The 17,416-nt window shown below is 46.2% G+C and overlaps 1 protein-coding gene across 1 annotated transcript in view; it reads left to right on the top strand.

The window, feature by feature from the left end:
- The window catches only part of tasora (transcription activation suppressor a), a 22,058-nt gene extending 5,815 nt beyond the window's left edge, over positions 1-16,243 (top strand). The window contains exons 9-27 of the mRNA XM_084031501.1: positions 149-252; positions 1,051-1,123; positions 1,460-1,534; positions 1,922-2,118; positions 2,236-2,526; positions 2,812-3,004; positions 3,438-3,566; positions 4,011-4,165; positions 5,287-5,473; positions 5,686-6,198; positions 7,159-8,477; positions 9,118-9,240; positions 9,624-9,783; positions 10,010-10,118; positions 10,563-10,741; positions 10,827-10,976; positions 11,307-12,114; positions 12,474-12,543; positions 15,282-16,243. Of these exons, the coding sequence (XP_083887627.1) occupies positions 149-252; positions 1,051-1,123; positions 1,460-1,534; positions 1,922-2,118; positions 2,236-2,526; positions 2,812-3,004; positions 3,438-3,566; positions 4,011-4,165; positions 5,287-5,473; positions 5,686-6,198; positions 7,159-8,477; positions 9,118-9,240; positions 9,624-9,783; positions 10,010-10,118; positions 10,563-10,741; positions 10,827-10,976; positions 11,307-12,114; positions 12,474-12,543; positions 15,282-15,857 (5,411 nt within the window). The 3' untranslated portion in view covers positions 15,858-16,243. The remainder of the gene's footprint in view (positions 1-148; positions 253-1,050; positions 1,124-1,459; positions 1,535-1,921; positions 2,119-2,235; positions 2,527-2,811; positions 3,005-3,437; positions 3,567-4,010; positions 4,166-5,286; positions 5,474-5,685; positions 6,199-7,158; positions 8,478-9,117; positions 9,241-9,623; positions 9,784-10,009; positions 10,119-10,562; positions 10,742-10,826; positions 10,977-11,306; positions 12,115-12,473; positions 12,544-15,281) is intronic.
- Positions 16,244-17,416: the final 1,173 nt, after the last annotated feature.

A 17,416-nucleotide genomic window follows, 5' to 3' on the forward strand; every position in this document is an offset into this window, starting at 1 on the left:
GTGTGTTCACATCCAGTTTTTGCAGAGGGATAAATTGGCATTTCTGAAGCGTTCGTTCGCTGTTCATTTTGTATCATCACTGTTACATCGTCTAAATGTTGGTATCATCAAACTAAAGCAAATATTGAATAAGATTTTGTCTGCGTAGTTGTGAAGCACGGCCATTGCTGCAGTCTTCTGGAGGTGACTGACAGAAGTCGGTCTACGACCAGGGTGACGAGGCTGCTGCAGGAGCTGGAGATAAAGAGACTGGTGGGTTTGTCTTGATTTAAATATTAGAATGGGTCTGAATGATTCTGAAAACAATATCTGATTGGGATTATTTTGACTGATATTAAAACTGACATTAAAATGACTGTGGCAGGGTTGCAGGGATCGATACCAAACAGAGTCGAGGCATGCTCCATGTTTACCTGCTGTCTTGATTCGTTTGGTAAAATGTACATTTCAGTAGAACTAAATTCATCAGTAGAGGACATTTCATGTCATACTCGGCTGAAAACACTTTCACTTTCATTCTGTTTTGGTTCATTAATTAATTCCAGTCGTTACTAGTTTGCTGGGTTTGTTTAATTACTGTTGAGCTGCTGTGGATGAAACCCAACACTCCCTGCACAGGTATTTCACATTGAAAGTGTTCCAACTTATAAATGGGCGTAATTCCTCCCGTTCCTGTTTTATTAGGCCTTTATTGGGAAGAATGTGCAAGTAGTTTAACACCTAGACCAAACATTTAGTGAACGAAAACTATAAGAACTAATTGGCATTAAAAAGTGAAAGTGAGTAGGGCATGACATCGTTTTACTGATGGAGTTGGTACATTTTTACTGACTCCTACTCCCAGCCCCCCCGCGACCCTGAATACAGGATAAGCGATAGACAATGGATGGATGGTCTTCCATCTGGCCTTTCTTCAAGCTTATTTTTATATAAATTAGAAAAGAAGTATGTAATATAAAGCCTGGAAGAACATAAAGGGTTTCCTTTTTTTTTTTCAAAGGAAGGATGGGAAATGAGAGAATAGTTGAATGATAGTTGTCCTCTCTTCAGGTTCTGGTGACTCCACTTGCAGACAGAGGCTTTCTCCTCCTGATATCCAGTGTTCAGATGGCCACACCTTCTGGTATGTAATGGGACAGACGGGGCGTACTGGTAAATCATGTCGATGAAAAACAAGAGGTTCATAAACCTCTGATGCCTAGCGCAGCATAAGAAAGCAAATAGATGGAGATTCTGTGGATTAAAATCCTACACACAGTGGGTCTACTGTATATCTTGAATTTGGATTAAACCGCATTTTTACCTTCAAACAATTTAACGAATATGAGAACTAGCAGTTTTCTGTACAAAAGTTCTGTTGTTGGTGTGTCGATGAAGTCTGATGTTGTGTTTTTTAGTTTGTAGGTGTGAAGTATAGATGGATGTTCTCCAACATAACTGATGTTGTTTCTATTGTCAGAGAGGGTAGACGGCTGGAAGAGGCGTCTTCAGGCCTTGTTCGTGTTTCCAGACTCCAGAGATCTGACCAAATCCAGTGAGTAACAGTGTGTGGGTGATTCCTGCACAATGGTTTCCAACCATCCCAATCAAGTTTTTTGATTGGCTTTACTTTAGCTGATACAGATCCATTAAAACAGGCCCCCTGTACGTTTCTGTCGTACCGGGCCTGTTGCTCGTTGGACATGAAACAAATCGAAAAGAGAATGAGCTGAAAGAGGCTTGAAGGCCTCACAGAGTTGAACAAACTCATTTTCATGCCACGTTGATATTGTAGTGCGGTCTAAAGAGATTGTGATGGCAGCTCTCTACTGTAGTAACCCAAGTTGAATTGAAAATCAAATAAATAAAGTGAAGCAAAGTGAAGCTCTTGTACAAACTGAAGCTCTGAGTAAACATCGATGTCCTCATTTCTTGCCTGTAGCGTTACGGTGTGCCCCCCAGTCCCATGATGCCCCTGAGTCGTTTGTGTCTGGTGACACGGTGATGCCGCGTCTGAGCCAGTTTATTCCAGCGTTGCACCATGCCCTGGTCAAGGCGCGGGCCAACCCGCCTCCTGACCTGTCTGTCGGTGTGGAACGCCAGGCACGGGAATACCTCGGCGGCCTGAACGATGGCAAGGTACGACTTTTGGCCTGTATCATCTATATATATATATATATATATATGTATTGTTTTAATTCCTTGAATCACTCCTCGTGACAGCTTAAAGTACATATTTCTGTCATTACCCTCCAGGTTCGACAGTACCCCATGGGTGAGTACGAATCCAAACTGGATGAGCAAGGGACGACGTTCCCCACTCCCAAACACCAGCTGCTAAACATGGATGGGTACATGCGCTCCTACCTGTACAACCCAGCCCTCTACCTGCTGTCAGTGGCCCGGGCCAAGCAGATGATGGAGGCGCACTGCGGCCCGGAGGAGCCACGGGAGGTGAAGGTCAGGAAGCGCTGTGGAGGCCAAAGAGAGGCAATGGGGAAGGAAGCGACCGGCAACACTCGGGAAGTTCCAACCAACCATCAAAAGGTGAAAACTGATGAGAGAAACCACCACTACCGAAACATAACAGTGTGGCTAAGGTTTCCTTAACAATAGAGAGCCGAAGTCTGGTGTTCCCCATAGCATCTTAAAAAAAAATATGTACGGTAGTCAAAGGCGGGAGACAAATAATTAGTTTTATCCATTTTGAATTGTGCCACGATAACACATATAATATTGTCAATTTAAATGTTTTGCAAATCAAGAAAGTGGCAGACTATCCCTGGTTTCTCGTACTGTCATAAACTCACATGTGTTCATGTTGTTGCTCAGATGCAGCAGCTGATAGACCTGGTTTTGACCTGCAAGAAGAACGCAGAGAATGAGGTGAGGAGGGAGCGAGGAGGAGGACGAGGAGTGGTGAAGGTACCCGTGAGGAAGAGGAAACTGGAACAGGAAATGGCAGAGAGGACGTTAAAGTTCCTGAAGGCATCACAGGAACACGGAGGACACAGCAAGATTCCTGGTGAGGAGACAAGAGGTTTCTTCTCCCCGACTTTTTGCATCTTTCCGGGTTTCTTTCAGTCTTTCACACTGACCTCATTATTTTTGAGTTTCCCAGCATCTTTATATCAATGCAATTACAGTTATGACAATCATTTCCTTCATGCTCCTATCAAATAAATCTTGAAATTATTTTTGACATGTTACAGAAGACATACTAAACCCGTTAACCAAGAAATAAGTAATGTGCATGACAGCTATCATAAACCTTTGGCTTTAGCCTTCAACTCGTGCTGATGCTTTTTTCGTCCACTTTGTGTACATTTGCGTCACCTCTGGTGTTTGTTGTTGTTGCTTTGCTTTCAGCCTGAACACATATTATGGTTATTTTAATCATTCTTCTTGCAGTCGATGGGTGACACGACTGACATGTCTCTTTTCCTTTTGGCTCCTAGTTGAGGAAAGCAGAGTCCCCGCCCTTCCCGGCTCTCTTGCGTCTGTGATTGGCTCAGTGGGTTTGAAGAACGTGGCTCTGAGTGAAGATGGATCTGAACTAGCTGCTCAACTTCTCAGTCTGCTCACAGGTGACTGGACACTGGGACTTTCTGCTGGGCCACACACACACTAACCAAACATTTTGTAACTTATTCAGACCATCAAGGAAAAGGTGACAAATATATTCAAATGTATTACATTGAGTAGTGTATTTGCAGTGTGGAGCAGGCAGAAGTGGGAATTAATATGAAACACACACTTTTTACATTCCTGTAAATAGACACGGATTCATAAAGTTTTAGATAAATAAAACGATAAAGAAATACATGGTTTTAGATGGTTAAAATAGACCTACATACACTGCAGAATAAAATTTTCTCTGAAATGTATGAACATAAAATGTACAATTCTATTCTCTCAAACGTGTTTATATATGTCTTATATATGTAGAACTCTGTATTGGCTGGTCAAACAGACAACTGCGAATCGATTAAGTTTAGAAAAGTGTTTAATGTTTTCCTCACCGCTGACAGGGCTCGAGCAGGCTGCAAGAGGAACGGCCGATAAGAGCGTTTGTGAAGTTCGAGAGGAGGGGCCGACAGAATCCTGTCCGTTTGATAAATTGGCCACTAAGCTGGGTCTGCCCACCAACTGTGACATCGACCTGAGGAAGCAGGAGGAGCTGGAGGTAAGTTTAAAGTTTAGGTGTCGATACATAGTATAATCTATTTTATTTAATAATAATAATAATAATAATAATAATAATAATAATGGATTGGATTTGTATGGCGCTTTTTTCAGGAGACCCAAAGCGCTCTGACAGGGTTCCATTCATTCACACACAGTCATACTGGTGGTGGTAAACTACTATAGTAGCCACAGCTGCCCTGGGGCAGACTGACGGAAGCGTGGCTGCCATTCTGCGCCTACGGCCCCTCCGACCACCACCTCAAACATACAGCAGTCATACACATTCACACGAGGCAAGCTGGGTGAAGTGTCTTGCCCAAGGACACAACGACCATGGCACAGTTGGTGCGTTCCATTTACCTCGCAAGTTGGAAGCCGGAGCTGGGAATGACGTCACGCCCGAGTTATCAGCAGTTCAGTTACAAAGTCGGAAAAAGTAGCCAACGGCCAAAAACGGAAAAGGAAACAAGATGGCTACATCTACAAAAGTTATTCTCGCGCTTGCCTTGTCCGAATATAAACACCTTCTGGACAAATATGCGGTCCTTCTGCAACCTGCAAACACGGTGGATTAAGAGAAAACACAAAGTCTTTCTACGTATTTCATTGTATACAAAAAGTATCGATCGCCCTTTGATCGGTCATCAGTAACGTTACTGTTTACAACCGGGGTAGCCATCTTTAAATGTCAAGTCGGGCTTGTGTGGATCGTCGACTTTCCGAGTCGGAAATCCGACCTCGGGGCTCGTTCCAGTTGAAATTTCCGACTCGGAGCTCGGATATCCCGATTTCCGAGTACAACTGGAACGCACCAAGTGACAAGGGCGGGGATCAAACCACCAACCCTCCGAACATAGGCCAACCCGCTCTACCACCTGAGCCACGGTCGCCCAATTTATTTATTATGGATGGTCCATCAGCCACTGTTGATCTGGCAGGTTTTAATTGTGTGCCAGCAGTGACCAGTGTAGTGTCCTAAAGTGATATTTCACAGCCCTTGACCCTGTTTGCATTCATAGCACGTCAGGCGTTCTTAACATAAGACTTAAAATGAAGCAGGTAAGGTTAATAAAGTGTGTGTGTGTGTGTTTGTGTCTGTGTCTTTGTGTGTCTGTGTAGGAGCAGATGGCGGGCAGCATCAGTAGTTTGGAGGGGTTCAGTCCTAGCTCCCACAGCGGGGAGATGAATCAACACGGAGCAGCAGGTAGAGGAGGAGAAGGAGGAGGAGGGCTCGGGAGGAGAGCCGTGGGATACGAAGAGGAAGAGGAACAGCTGGAGATCCCGTGGGTCCTCATCCCCATTACAGGTCTGTCTGCCTGCCTGCCCAGTCAGGATACACATCAAATAGTTATTAGTATTAAAGTGTTTTATTGAATGTTGATAATATAAATCATTTTCACATTATTCAAAGTAACTGTGAGGGTTGTGGATCTTTTCATGAAAACGTTTGTTGCTCTACGACCAGACTGCACACTCACTCAGGAGTGACCAGAATGAAAGCTTGAACTCTGTCTGCAGGTGTGTGTTCACAGAGGTACACCCACAGAGACCGAAACATCCCTCAGGACCCTCGCTTCCAGCACCTCACCACGGCAACAAGCACCACCACGGCAACCATACCTCCCAGGAAGAGCCCCGCCCGATCTCCTAAGCGAAGCCCTCCTCCCTCCCCCATCCAGTGCCCATCCCCCGAGCCCAGCCCTCCCCCGTCACCATCCCAATGCCCGTCTCCAGAGCCCAGCCCTCCCTTGTCACCATCCCAATGCCCGTCTCCTGAACTCAGTCTGCCCCCTTCCCCGTCTCAATGCCCGTCCCCAGAGCCCAGCCCCGCCCCATCTCCCTCCCAATGCCGGTCTCCACAGCCCACTCCTTCCTTTTCTGCTTCCCAACGCCCGGACCCTCGGCTCAGCCGCCCCCCCTTCTCCTCCCTGTGTCATTCTGTGCAGCCTAATGAGGTCGTCCTGTTTAACGAGGACCACAGTGGCGCTAACGAGGAGCAGTTAGCCCCCACAGCCTCCAGGGAGTTTGCAGGTAACCTCACCTTCTGGGTCTACTTGTTGCATCTGTTCAAGATTTAGACTGAATTGCCGCCCACAGTTTTGACTGCCATGTCAGGGACATTGGCCGGTTTAGAACGTAAACACTTGAATATTGGTCCAATGTTTTTTCTGCTTCAGCATTTGATTGATATTCTGTCTCAGAGAAAGTAGGAGCTGAGGCCGAATTGGCCAACTTGATTTTAGATTGATTAGTCTAAATCTTTAATTTGCTCATTAAATAAGTTATGCTTTAAGTGATGTATGCAGTCTACTAAAAAGTTGTTAATTCAGGTGTTCTGGGGAACCAGAGCCAGTTGTTTTGTTTATTGTTGACATTTTATTGAACATAAACATGTGTCACAGTCGGTGACAAGTGTTATGGGAAATTTTATAATCAGAATCTTTGTCAGGTCAGCCTGTTGTCATCAGGTCAGCTCAGAGATGTGAGCCTGAGTGCCATATGACATGAGATAATTTCAGAGGACATTATGACATCGGTCTTCTGTACATCCTGCCTTTGTAAGATAGGACATGACCTGTCTTTTATTAATTACATAAATGCTGTTCTGAGATCTTGTGATGGCAAGTCTGAGAGAATGACTTGTTTTATCTTAAGATGTCATCCAGCTGAGCTTGCCCTTATGACCTTTATCTACAGTATGAATACTCCTCCTTAAAAGGGAGATCCCTGCTAGTCTCAGGGTCGTTCCTGCTGACTCTGAGCTTTTAGCATGAGAAGGCAGGGGTGAACATTATTTTTGTCTGCAGATGAAAATACTTCATTCCCACAACACAAGTTGTAGGAAACAAATTACGTAATAAAGTGCTTCAAGAAAACATCCACTATCTACTAAAATAAGATTGTTTGTGTTGGGCCTTGAGCACATTCTGCACTTGTTGTTGTACGGTTTCTTTACTCATATGCATCTATTGTGTATTCTGCCTCCTGCAGGACTCTCGAAGGACAAAGAGGAGAAACCTCTGGTGAAAGAAAAGAAGAAAGAAGAACCATTAGTTTCTGCATCCATTCAGCCATCTCTCCCTCAAGCTCCCGAGAGGACGACGAGCCCCTCGCCACGACCCACTGAGCGGTGGAGGGGCGATTCAGAGGGGGGAACGGGGGAGGTGACAGAGCTACAGACAGAACTTTTAGAGGAGGACACTCAGCCAGTTGAGAGAGTGCAACGGCGGAGTGAGGAAGAGGTAGAAATCATGAACGTGGTCGCGAGTGATAAGGAGCGACAAGACGCAGTGAAGGAAACTGAAGGTGGCTCTTTGTTTTCTCCGTTCGTCTCCTCACCTCCTTCTCGTCTTGACAGCGTTGTGGACAAATATCTGGGCGACTTCTCCTCTGAAATGCAGCTCCTCCTGCAGCAGCAGAGCATTCATTACACTTTCCCACAGTCCCCGCACTCCACTTCAAACACAGAAACCAACACACCTCAGCACACATTCAAACACACCCCCGTTTCTCAGTTTTCGCAGTATGTGACTTTCTACAACCCATGTCCCCCGGTCCAGGACTACGTTGGCTCGCTACAGGACAGCATTGACATTGTGCTAACAGAGTTTGATGAAAGCTGGTCGGGAGACAAGCCAAGCGCCAGCCGGACTAATGTTGATGCCGCTCTAGCGAGCAGAGTTAGTGATTTTGTGTCCAGCATCCGAGCAGGAAATGCTAATCCAGGCAGAGGCCACGAAGGTCTCTGTGGTGAACTGACAGCCGCTGATGCTGGTGCTTCAGTCAGTCAAAGTCCTGCACTCTCCAGAGGAGGTGAAGTGTGGCAGCCACACACAGACACTACAAACGACAGGAACGGCCGAACCTCTCAGGTCACTTCGTCTGTCACTACCTCAACGTCCGCTTCTGTCCACAAACCTACCCACACTTCCGTCCTGATTGCCCCTCCTAACATGTCCCACAGGAAACCACAGGACAACAACACTACCAAGATGGATTATTGCCCCCCTGGTGTAGAAGGTGGGGGTGGTCTTTCAGGTATAAATTGTGAGTTGAGTTTGCCAGGGTTCAGCAGCGTCTCCACACCCTCGACAGAACTGTCACACCCCTCTGAGCCGGTCTCCAGTCCGGCCTCTGCGTCCGTCCCCGGGGCCACGCCCCCGCCTGCTGCCCTGAGCTCCCTAATTAGCCAGCTGCAGCCAGAAGTTTTCAGCAACCTGGTGGAGATATTCAAAGACGTCAAGAGAAACTCCCTGCAGTTCTACCTCCACAGAGCCGACTCAGTCGACCAGGTCGATGAAGACGTCAAGGTAAGCTCCTGGGCGGCACAGTTAGGAGGTGTTTAAAATAGCTGAGCACTGACAAACCTGCCTTAATGTTTTAGTCTTCAATAAAAGGTTGATGTCTTTTTAACTTAGAAGATTCTGGTGAAAAGTTTGGAAAAAGTACATTAACTTAGTTAAGGGCCAATAAATATAATAACCTTAAGAAGTATAATAGCTTCAATAAAACACCAGCAGTTCTGGGTAGTATTTGTACCCAATATACTTGAAGGTATCGACTGAAATAACTTAGTAGTACTTCTCCAGTGAAACAATCCAACCTGCATTTGATCCTTCTTACACCCAGATCTAAAAAAAAAAAAAAAGAAGGGGAAAAAAACCCACTGTCATAGCAGTTCCGACCCATACAGCCTCTGGCGTGGTTAAGTTGACAAAGGCCTGTGACGATTGAAAAATGTGATAGTGGTCAATGCCGTCATTGACATGATGGGTTTTGCATGAAGTAGGAATAAAGGTATTACATTACTTACTGTATTTGTCAGTTTAAGGGTACTGGTACCTTAATTTTTGTTGAAGGGATACCCAACCCTCGACACCTGACTGATGAGATCAGTCCAATGATTATATTTCTGTGTGTGTATGGCGTGTGTCTACTCTTGTGTTGAAGGAATACCTGTTGGAACAAGGTAACACGGAGCAGAGTCCTGTGGCCTTTCTGAACCAAGGAGGCTCTGCAGATAAACTGCTGGTCATCATTAAGAACAAAGAGATAGCTGGACACATACACAAGGTACGTCTGAATAATAATAATAATAACAACTACTGACGTCACTTGCAGGTCCACAGGGGAACCAGTCTGACTTGCTGTATGCAAACACTGCTGCAGAGGCATTTTTAGAAAGCTAAGGGACCGGGGACTGGACATTTTCCCCAACCCACTCGACCCCTTTCTGGCCTTTTTGGCGTTTTTGCTAATTTGTGTTTATTGGGTACCACTCCTGATATTACACCTTTTTTTTTCTTCAAAACATAGGATAAACAAGATATATGCTCCTTACCCTGGGAACCTAGATATGTTTTAAAACAGGGGAAAGAATTCTCCATCAACCATTTTCCTGCTGGACTGATTTACTGGATGACTAACAGGCGGTGTTGTGTTCACGTACACGTCAGATCCCAGGTCTGATGTCTCTGAAGCGACGGGCCTCTGTGGTGTTTGTGGGAATCGACACAGTGGACGACTTCAGGAACAACAGCTACAACGAAATGTTTGTCTCTGGGGGCTGCATTGTTTCGGACGAGTTGGTCCTCAATCCGGATTTCATCACTAGCGGTAGGTCAAGCACCAGTAGTGCAGTACCAGCACCCGACCACATCTGTTTTCAGGTCGTTACTCTGGAACATTTTCTGCACGTTTTTATGGTCTTACTTGTCTTCCTTAAGTCCCATTTAACAGATGATATTGCAAAATGTATTTTTCAGGAATTTCAAAATAGATGAGAATGCATCAGTGGGTGAGCTGGCATTTATATAACTGATAATGAGATGTTGTTCTGCAGATCAACTGGCTGCATTGCTGATGCTCCTGAAACAGCACAGTTCTCTAGACAGCGTCTGGGGTTGGAAGGTTCACTACAAAACCCACAAGAAGTTAAAAGAGCAAGCCAGGTACTGATTCTGTGTCTGCGCTGTACGATTCCCCGCACTGTAGCACAACAATATGATACTGTAATGCTTAGTGACGGATAACTGGATGGTTTTTAACATTTTGGAGACTTTGCTTTTCTCTCCTTTGATTCACATGCTCATGGTGTCGTCACTACATGTCTACATGTTGTTTTCAGGATAACCATAAATTTAATCATTGGCATCAATTGGCATGTCAGTGGCTCTATACATGTTGTAAATGTATATCTATTTATTAGTGGACTATGTTTACCTGAGCCTTTTATAATGAAAATGTACAGATGGTGACAAACCTAAAACAAACTTTTTCTTTGGTCCATATCAGATGAATTTGCTGTATAAGTGTTTACCGTGCAGTCAGTTTCGAAGTACAGACAGGAAAGTAGGTCTTTTTTAAAGGGTCTTGTACATTCGTTTGGTTATCAGGTTCAGGAGAGATGCGGCCAACCTGCTGGACATACTGTCAGCCTATCAGAAGCAGCAGATTGTTGAGTTTCTCCCATATCATCACTGCGATATTTCGCACCATCAGTCACCTCACCTGGACTGTCTTCTGGAGCTCCAGGCGCGATACACGCAGCACCGACACACAGTCTTCTTGACTGGTACGTGCTTTCACCCGAGTAGCTGCTGAGGTTTGAAAACGTGATCCGTAGTCCTGATGTTACACCTTTGTCTTTTTTTACTCAGAGCGTACTTTTGAGACATTCCCTTCGTACTCCAGAAGTGGCATCATGGTGGCCAGTACCGACGAATTTATGCACAACTTCACCAGACTGGTCGGTTACCACGACATCAAGGACAGGCAGCCAATTGTTGATGACATTCTGGCTCCCAAAGGTATCTGAAATATGTCAAACAACGAAATCTTCCTCCCCGTGTTCTGCCGTCCCTCCCCGTGTTCTACTTTCTCTCCCAGTGTTCTACTTTCTCTCCCCGTGTTCTGCCGTCCCTCCCCGTGTTCTGCTGTCCCTCCCTGTGTTCTACTGTCCCTCCCCGTGTTCTACTTTCTCTCCCTGTGTTCTGCTGCCCCTCATTGTGTTCTGCTGTCCCTCCCTGTGTTCTACTGTCCCTCCCTGTGTTCTACTTTCTCTCCCTGTGTTCTGCTGCCCCTCCCTGTTTTCTACTGTCCCTCCCTATGTTCTACTCACTGCACTCTTCTGTCCTCAGGCCTCGGGAGGCAGCAGAGTCATAGTGAGTCTGTGTCAGGCTCTGAATGCTCCCCCTCCATCTTCCCTGAACACATCCGTCCCCTCTCCTCCTGTGACCAACCCCAACATCTCCTCCAGCAGTCCGGCTCCTCCCTCCCCACTCTCCCCCACCCGTCTGACCAGCTCGTACCGGACGCCTCCTGTAAGGACGCTGCGCCGCGTCATTCAGACACAGACTTTGAGGTTCTCCGAATGGCCATCTCACACTTGCGGGCTGAGCGTCAGGCGCAGCTGCAGCAACAGTTGGACTCTGTCCAAGAGTTGAGCACCAACTCCCTCACAAGCTTCCTTCCCAATGTCGGACATTCACACAGCGATCACACCACCCCTCGTTTAGCTCAAGGTGGTGCCACAGAGTCGATAAAGGTCCCCCATGACAGAAAAGCCGTGGCAGACACGCTGGAGATGATTCACTCAGCATTGCAGCAGGAGCCGGTGGTGGACAGAGCAGAGGCTCCCACAGTGGGACAGAGGAGTGTAGGAAGTCATGGAGGAGGAGGGGCAGAGGCTGTAGATCAGAGAGACGGTACTCCAGTAAGTGTGGTGGGGATCCTGGGAAACAGGGATCCCGGTAATAGTGATGCGTCTACTTCTTCGATCGTTCCAAGCACAGCTGCAGTGACAGGACCATGCACCCAGGCAGATTCAACCAATGACGAGAGAGAGAAAGCATATCAACACAGAGAAATTATATTTCCCAAAGCACCTAAACATCCCGCAGCCTCCGCCAGTACCACAGCTTGTCCTGTAGAGGGCGACATCTTGAGGTTAGTGAATGATTACTGCATATAGGGAGTGGAACTATGGTGACAGTGATGTCGACCTGCGGATGTGTGATTGCTGGGCCCAAAGAAATGACTGTATGCATGCAGGGATAAACCCAACAGTGACAGCTCTTAGTGGGATATACCTATACTCATAGCATCTGGAGTTACAATACGTAACCAATGTTTTTGATAATCATTTCACTGGAAATGCACAAAAAGTATTGAGATTTTTAATCCCCTGCAGTGTATTATCCATATTATAAAGCCTGTTGTTGTTTTAGTTTTTAGCAAACACTGCTTTGTCTCCTTCAGTTTGCCTGTATGTTGTTGCTGAAACTCTTCTTGTTTCCTTTCTGTAGAGACACACAGTCGAGCCAGGAACAGCTGATAAGAGGAAAGGGAGCACCTCCTGCTGCCAATGGCAACAAGGTAACAGGAAGTATCTCCGTGGTAACGGACCAGTGTGGCAACTCTTCTGATGAACTCCAAAATGTAATGCAGGTGTCAATCTGCAAACTTTTTTGGAGACGAGGCCATGGTCCAACGAAGTCCCGTTGCTATTGAACCAGTACTACCCACTAACTATCGCTAACATTGGGCTTTTGTCTTTAGTGCAAGTTTACAATCACCATTCATTCCCAAGACAAATTACTTTTTTGGTAGTCGTGGGTATTTGTCAGCTTTGCATCTTTGTCACTTTTTTTTTAACCCCTGATGCGTTTGCATCTCTGATATGTGTTAATTTTGGTGGAGACATAAGTACTATGCTACCTCCTGCCTATCTGCTTGGTTATCTGGTTTAATCAAGGATTTATAATGCAGTATTGCAGTGGGGTGAGTGAGAATGAACACCTCAAACCACTGAATATAAGAATTAAAATTATAATTATGAGTTATATGTGTTGGAATCACACTCCTTCATTGGACCATGGCCTTGGATCCTAAGAAGTGCCCAGATTGGCACTTTCGTTAGATTTTGGAGTCCATCAGAACTCGCGAACATGTTCGGGCCTGAGGTTACTTCTATAGTAAAGAAGTAACCTAGTGTAAGGACCATCCAGGAAAACCTTAGTACGAAGTAAATGTTAAATGGACATGCATTTATATAGGGCCTTTCTAGTCTTCGGACGACTCAAATGACTCTACGCTACATTCAACAATTCATCCACTCGTAGCAGAGGCTGCCATAGAAGGTGCTACCTGCCCTTTAGATTGTCTATTCTATTCATTCACACTCGGATGGCACGAGCTTCATGAGCAATTTGGGGTTCAGTGTCTACCCAAGGACACAGGGACTGGAGGAACCGGGGATCAAACCGCCAATCTTGCGAGTAGTGGATGGTGCCCACTCTACCTATAAACCACAGTCGCACCCTGTTATATCTGTTGGCCTACCATGAGGTTGAGCCCGATGGCATTCTATCAAATGACAAAGCTAAAGTCAGAAAATCCATTTGACAAAGATAAAAGTTGTTAAACTAATGTTACCAGAACTAGAAGGTATTGAGTGAGCTCAGAGCTCACCCCTCCTAAAGACTTGGATATCTTCTTCCGAAAATAAACATAGCATTATGGTTCTCTGATTATAGGGAAAGCTTACAAAAAAATGCCAAAAATATTATTATACTGTTGGTCCAAAATAAATAAGTAAATATGTACATTGTTGGTCCTAAATCTTTAGGACCCTAAAATCATCTAAACTCATGTCCTTAAAGGTCCCCTGTTATACTGATTTTCATCAATTTCACACAGCTGTCAGAGGTCCAACAACACTGGATTCGATATGCATTGCCCCAAACCCATCCGCACTTATGTTGATTTGTACAACCAACAACAGAGCAATTTGCGTGTCTAGCTCTGAGCAACGACATTGTGAAACACTGCTGTCTCACTGCAGGACACACTGAACTTCACTTTTGTGATGAACGCCCCCTCTCGGATGTCTCCTATCATCATGCAGAGGAGTTCATTCTATGCAATTGACTCCCTTTATTTACATAACGACGGGAGCTGAATCTGAACAGCCCGTAGGAGCACCATTTTACTAGAGGGTGGGCTGCAGAGACCATGCAGGATTCGCTTGTTTTCCTCATTCTGGGAGTTGACAGACTCAGGGAGGACCAGTTTATAGGTTTAAAGACCAGAGAAAACGTGTCTTTCATAATATGGGACCTTTAAAATGAAAAAGGACCCTCACGTGAATCAATTCCCCAACCACAGGATTAAATGTGAAAATCGTATTTTTCTGAAAAGTGCTGTTAGTGCTCAGAACTGAAAAGGCTATATGAATGCTCAGCCTTGCTGGGTTTTCCAACAGATTTTGTTTTATCATGTTGGGCTTCTACCAGGATACTTATTATTGTCATCCCTTAGGGGGGTTGTGATCTGACGGAGTGGTATGCAGGGCTCTGATTAATGTAATTGGTGTCCCTTTGGGTGCACTCCCTCCACAACATAAACAACAATCCCCCAGAGGAAAGTTCCCTTTGGGTTCCAGCTGCTCACTATCCATCCATCCATTGTCTACCGCTTATCCTGTATTCAGGGTCATGGGGGGGCTGGAGCCAATCCCAGCTGTCATTGGGCGAAGGCAGGGTACACCCTGGACAGGTCACCAGTCCATCGCAGGGCCAACATGTAGAGACAGACAACCATTCACACTCACACTCACACCTACAGGCAATTTAGAGTCATCAATTAACCTATCCCTCATCCTGCATGTATCCTGCAGCCCCGTGCATTTCTTCTAAACTCCCCAACTGCTGCAATCCCCCATAAGGGGATTTGGGGATACTAAGGGAAAACACGGCAACAAGGAAGTGGTACCATAGGCATAGCGGCATTGACAATGCCATGCTGAGTATCATGGTTACATCACTTGGATGCACAAGTGCTTTATAACTGTAGAACAGGATATTGGTATAGACGGATCAATAATGTGCTGCCTTACCCCTAGACCAGGTGTGTCAAACTGATCCAGTAAAGGGCCGCTGTGGCTGCAGGTTTTCATTCCAACCAAGCAAGAACACACCTGACTTGACTTATTCACCTACCTGATTTGCCTTCACACCTTGATTGGTTGGATCAGGTGTGTTCTTGCTTGGTTGGAATGAAAACCTGCAGCCACAGCGGCCTTTTACTGGATCAGTTTGACACACCTGCCCTAGACCGTTGACCGAGGTGGAGAAGGACCTGACATTGACAGCCTCTTCCTGAAATATCGCCTACCGTCTGTTGGGGGACGCAAGTGGACTTACCATAACTATGTTCCACAGACCCCACCAGCACCAATGGAAAACATGGGGAAGGGAAGCAACCTGGAAGCACAGGGGACTGCTCAGCAAGGCCCCGCCAATACCCTTGCATCGAGCCTGCAGCTGTACAACCACAAAGGGGAAAAATTCAGCTATGGTCATCTTTCGAATCCCATGGTCTGGAAGGATATTGCCTACGCCAGACCAGGATGGACACCAGACCGTGCACCGTATCTCAAGCCTGGCAACCATTATTTGGAACTGAAGGCTAACAGTACTGTTGTCTTCACTCGCATGGCACCGACAAACAGAAAAGGTCCGAAGAGGGTGGCCTGTGGAGTAACCTGCTACAACCAAGAAGGCAGCCCTTGGTGCGAGGTCCAGTCCCAGGATGGGGCCAGGATTTGTATTCTCTGTGCCCATCCACCAGTATCCTGGATCCCATCTTGGATGCGCCAGCGACCACAGAGGAGAGGGCCCACACCATGAGTGCATTCTGCCGGGACTCCCCACATGAGCCAGCACAAAGAAAACCACGTCTGAGAGACTGAGGAGCTGAAAAAACATGGCCTAATCTAAAAATGGGAAAGTTCACCCTGCTTACGTAATGAGAAGCTTTGTAATCCGTTTAAAACAATATATAGTATAAATAGCCCTATATACATAAAAGATAAAACACCCTGCTAGAAGTACGGTGGAAAAGAAGAACATGGAAGACTATATTAAAGACACTGGGACAGCACTCCTCACGGGCAACCTTGTTTAATCAATGAAAAAAAGGCATATTATTTTTTATTTCTATCTCATCTGTATATTTGGTATGTACTTTTTTACTTTGGTTAATAAAACTAAATGGATCTCTTGATCCATTGAAAGTCTAATACCTTGTTTTCATCTCTGACATCCTCTCATCCAAGGCCCTCTGTGTCCTACAAATCCCTAAAATTTTAGAATGCTAATCTTTGCCCCTCAAGAGAGGGGTACCATCAGAACTGGCTAATGCAACCCAAATCCTGCTCTGCCCCGTCTTCAGCAGATCCAGCAGCCCCAACAACACCAGCAGCAACAGAACAACCAGCAGCTCCAGCTGAGACCGCCACACGGACAACAACCAACTCACAGCCATCAACAGCAGTGGGGCGCTGGTCTCTTGCAGCCCCCCCTCCTATCTCGATTCCCGAACCAGTCTTTCTCCCGCGGCCCCATGATGGGGCCCCTGAATTCCCTGGGAGGTGGCCTCCTGGGGCCCATGCCCATCTGGCACGGGGGCCTGGGCCCCGCAGGTGCTGCTGCCCTGGTCTGGGGCTTCCAACGGTCTGGCAGGGACTTCACTGGTCCTAGAGTGCTGGGGGGGTACCACAACCCTGCAGGTCAGGGCAGCAGCCGGTACAGAGGGGGGCAAAGTGGAGGAGGCTTTAACGGGATGTAGAGAGACTGATTAACTAGCTGGCCATCCCAAGTGAACTTCCACCCTGTTGCCCGAGAAGGGGAGGCTGAAATAGTCACGACCCAAACACGAACAGGTGAAGGAAGAAGTGACCACACTCTGTATGAAGCCCTACATATCAGGGTGATGTCTACCCTGATCCAGAAGCGTCGTAGCACAAATCACGGACTCCAAGAATCTGGACCTTTCAATCACTCGGGTTTGGGGGGCATTTAGGCATTTACAACAAAGGTCTCCGCCTGGAATCCGATGAGGTGTGAAGCTGTTGACACGGCATGCGTCTCAACCACACGGCCAAAAGACGGCCCCTTAGCAACGTTGGGTTGGAAAAGAATTTGAGAGAGAGCGAGAGAGAGAATTGATGTCGGGTAGCTGTAATGTAACAAAAACGGGATTCCCCATGACAGGTGATGTCTTCCATTAAAGTCCGTACAAGTCATTTAATATCAAAGATGGTTCTCTGGCTACTCAGCGTTTCCACTGGTGACCGGAAGCTTTGCAACAGCTGAACCGTGTCTTCTTCTATGTAAGTCTTGCTCAAATTCAAACTCCAAAAATTACTTGTTGTGTTTCATTAATAAAAACTGTAGTAAACAAGCGA

Source organism: Eutrigla gurnardus, assembly GCF_963514095.1.
Source record: "Eutrigla gurnardus genome assembly, chromosome: 2".
Classification (NCBI taxonomy): Eukaryota; Metazoa; Chordata; class Actinopteri; order Perciformes; family Triglidae; genus Eutrigla; species Eutrigla gurnardus.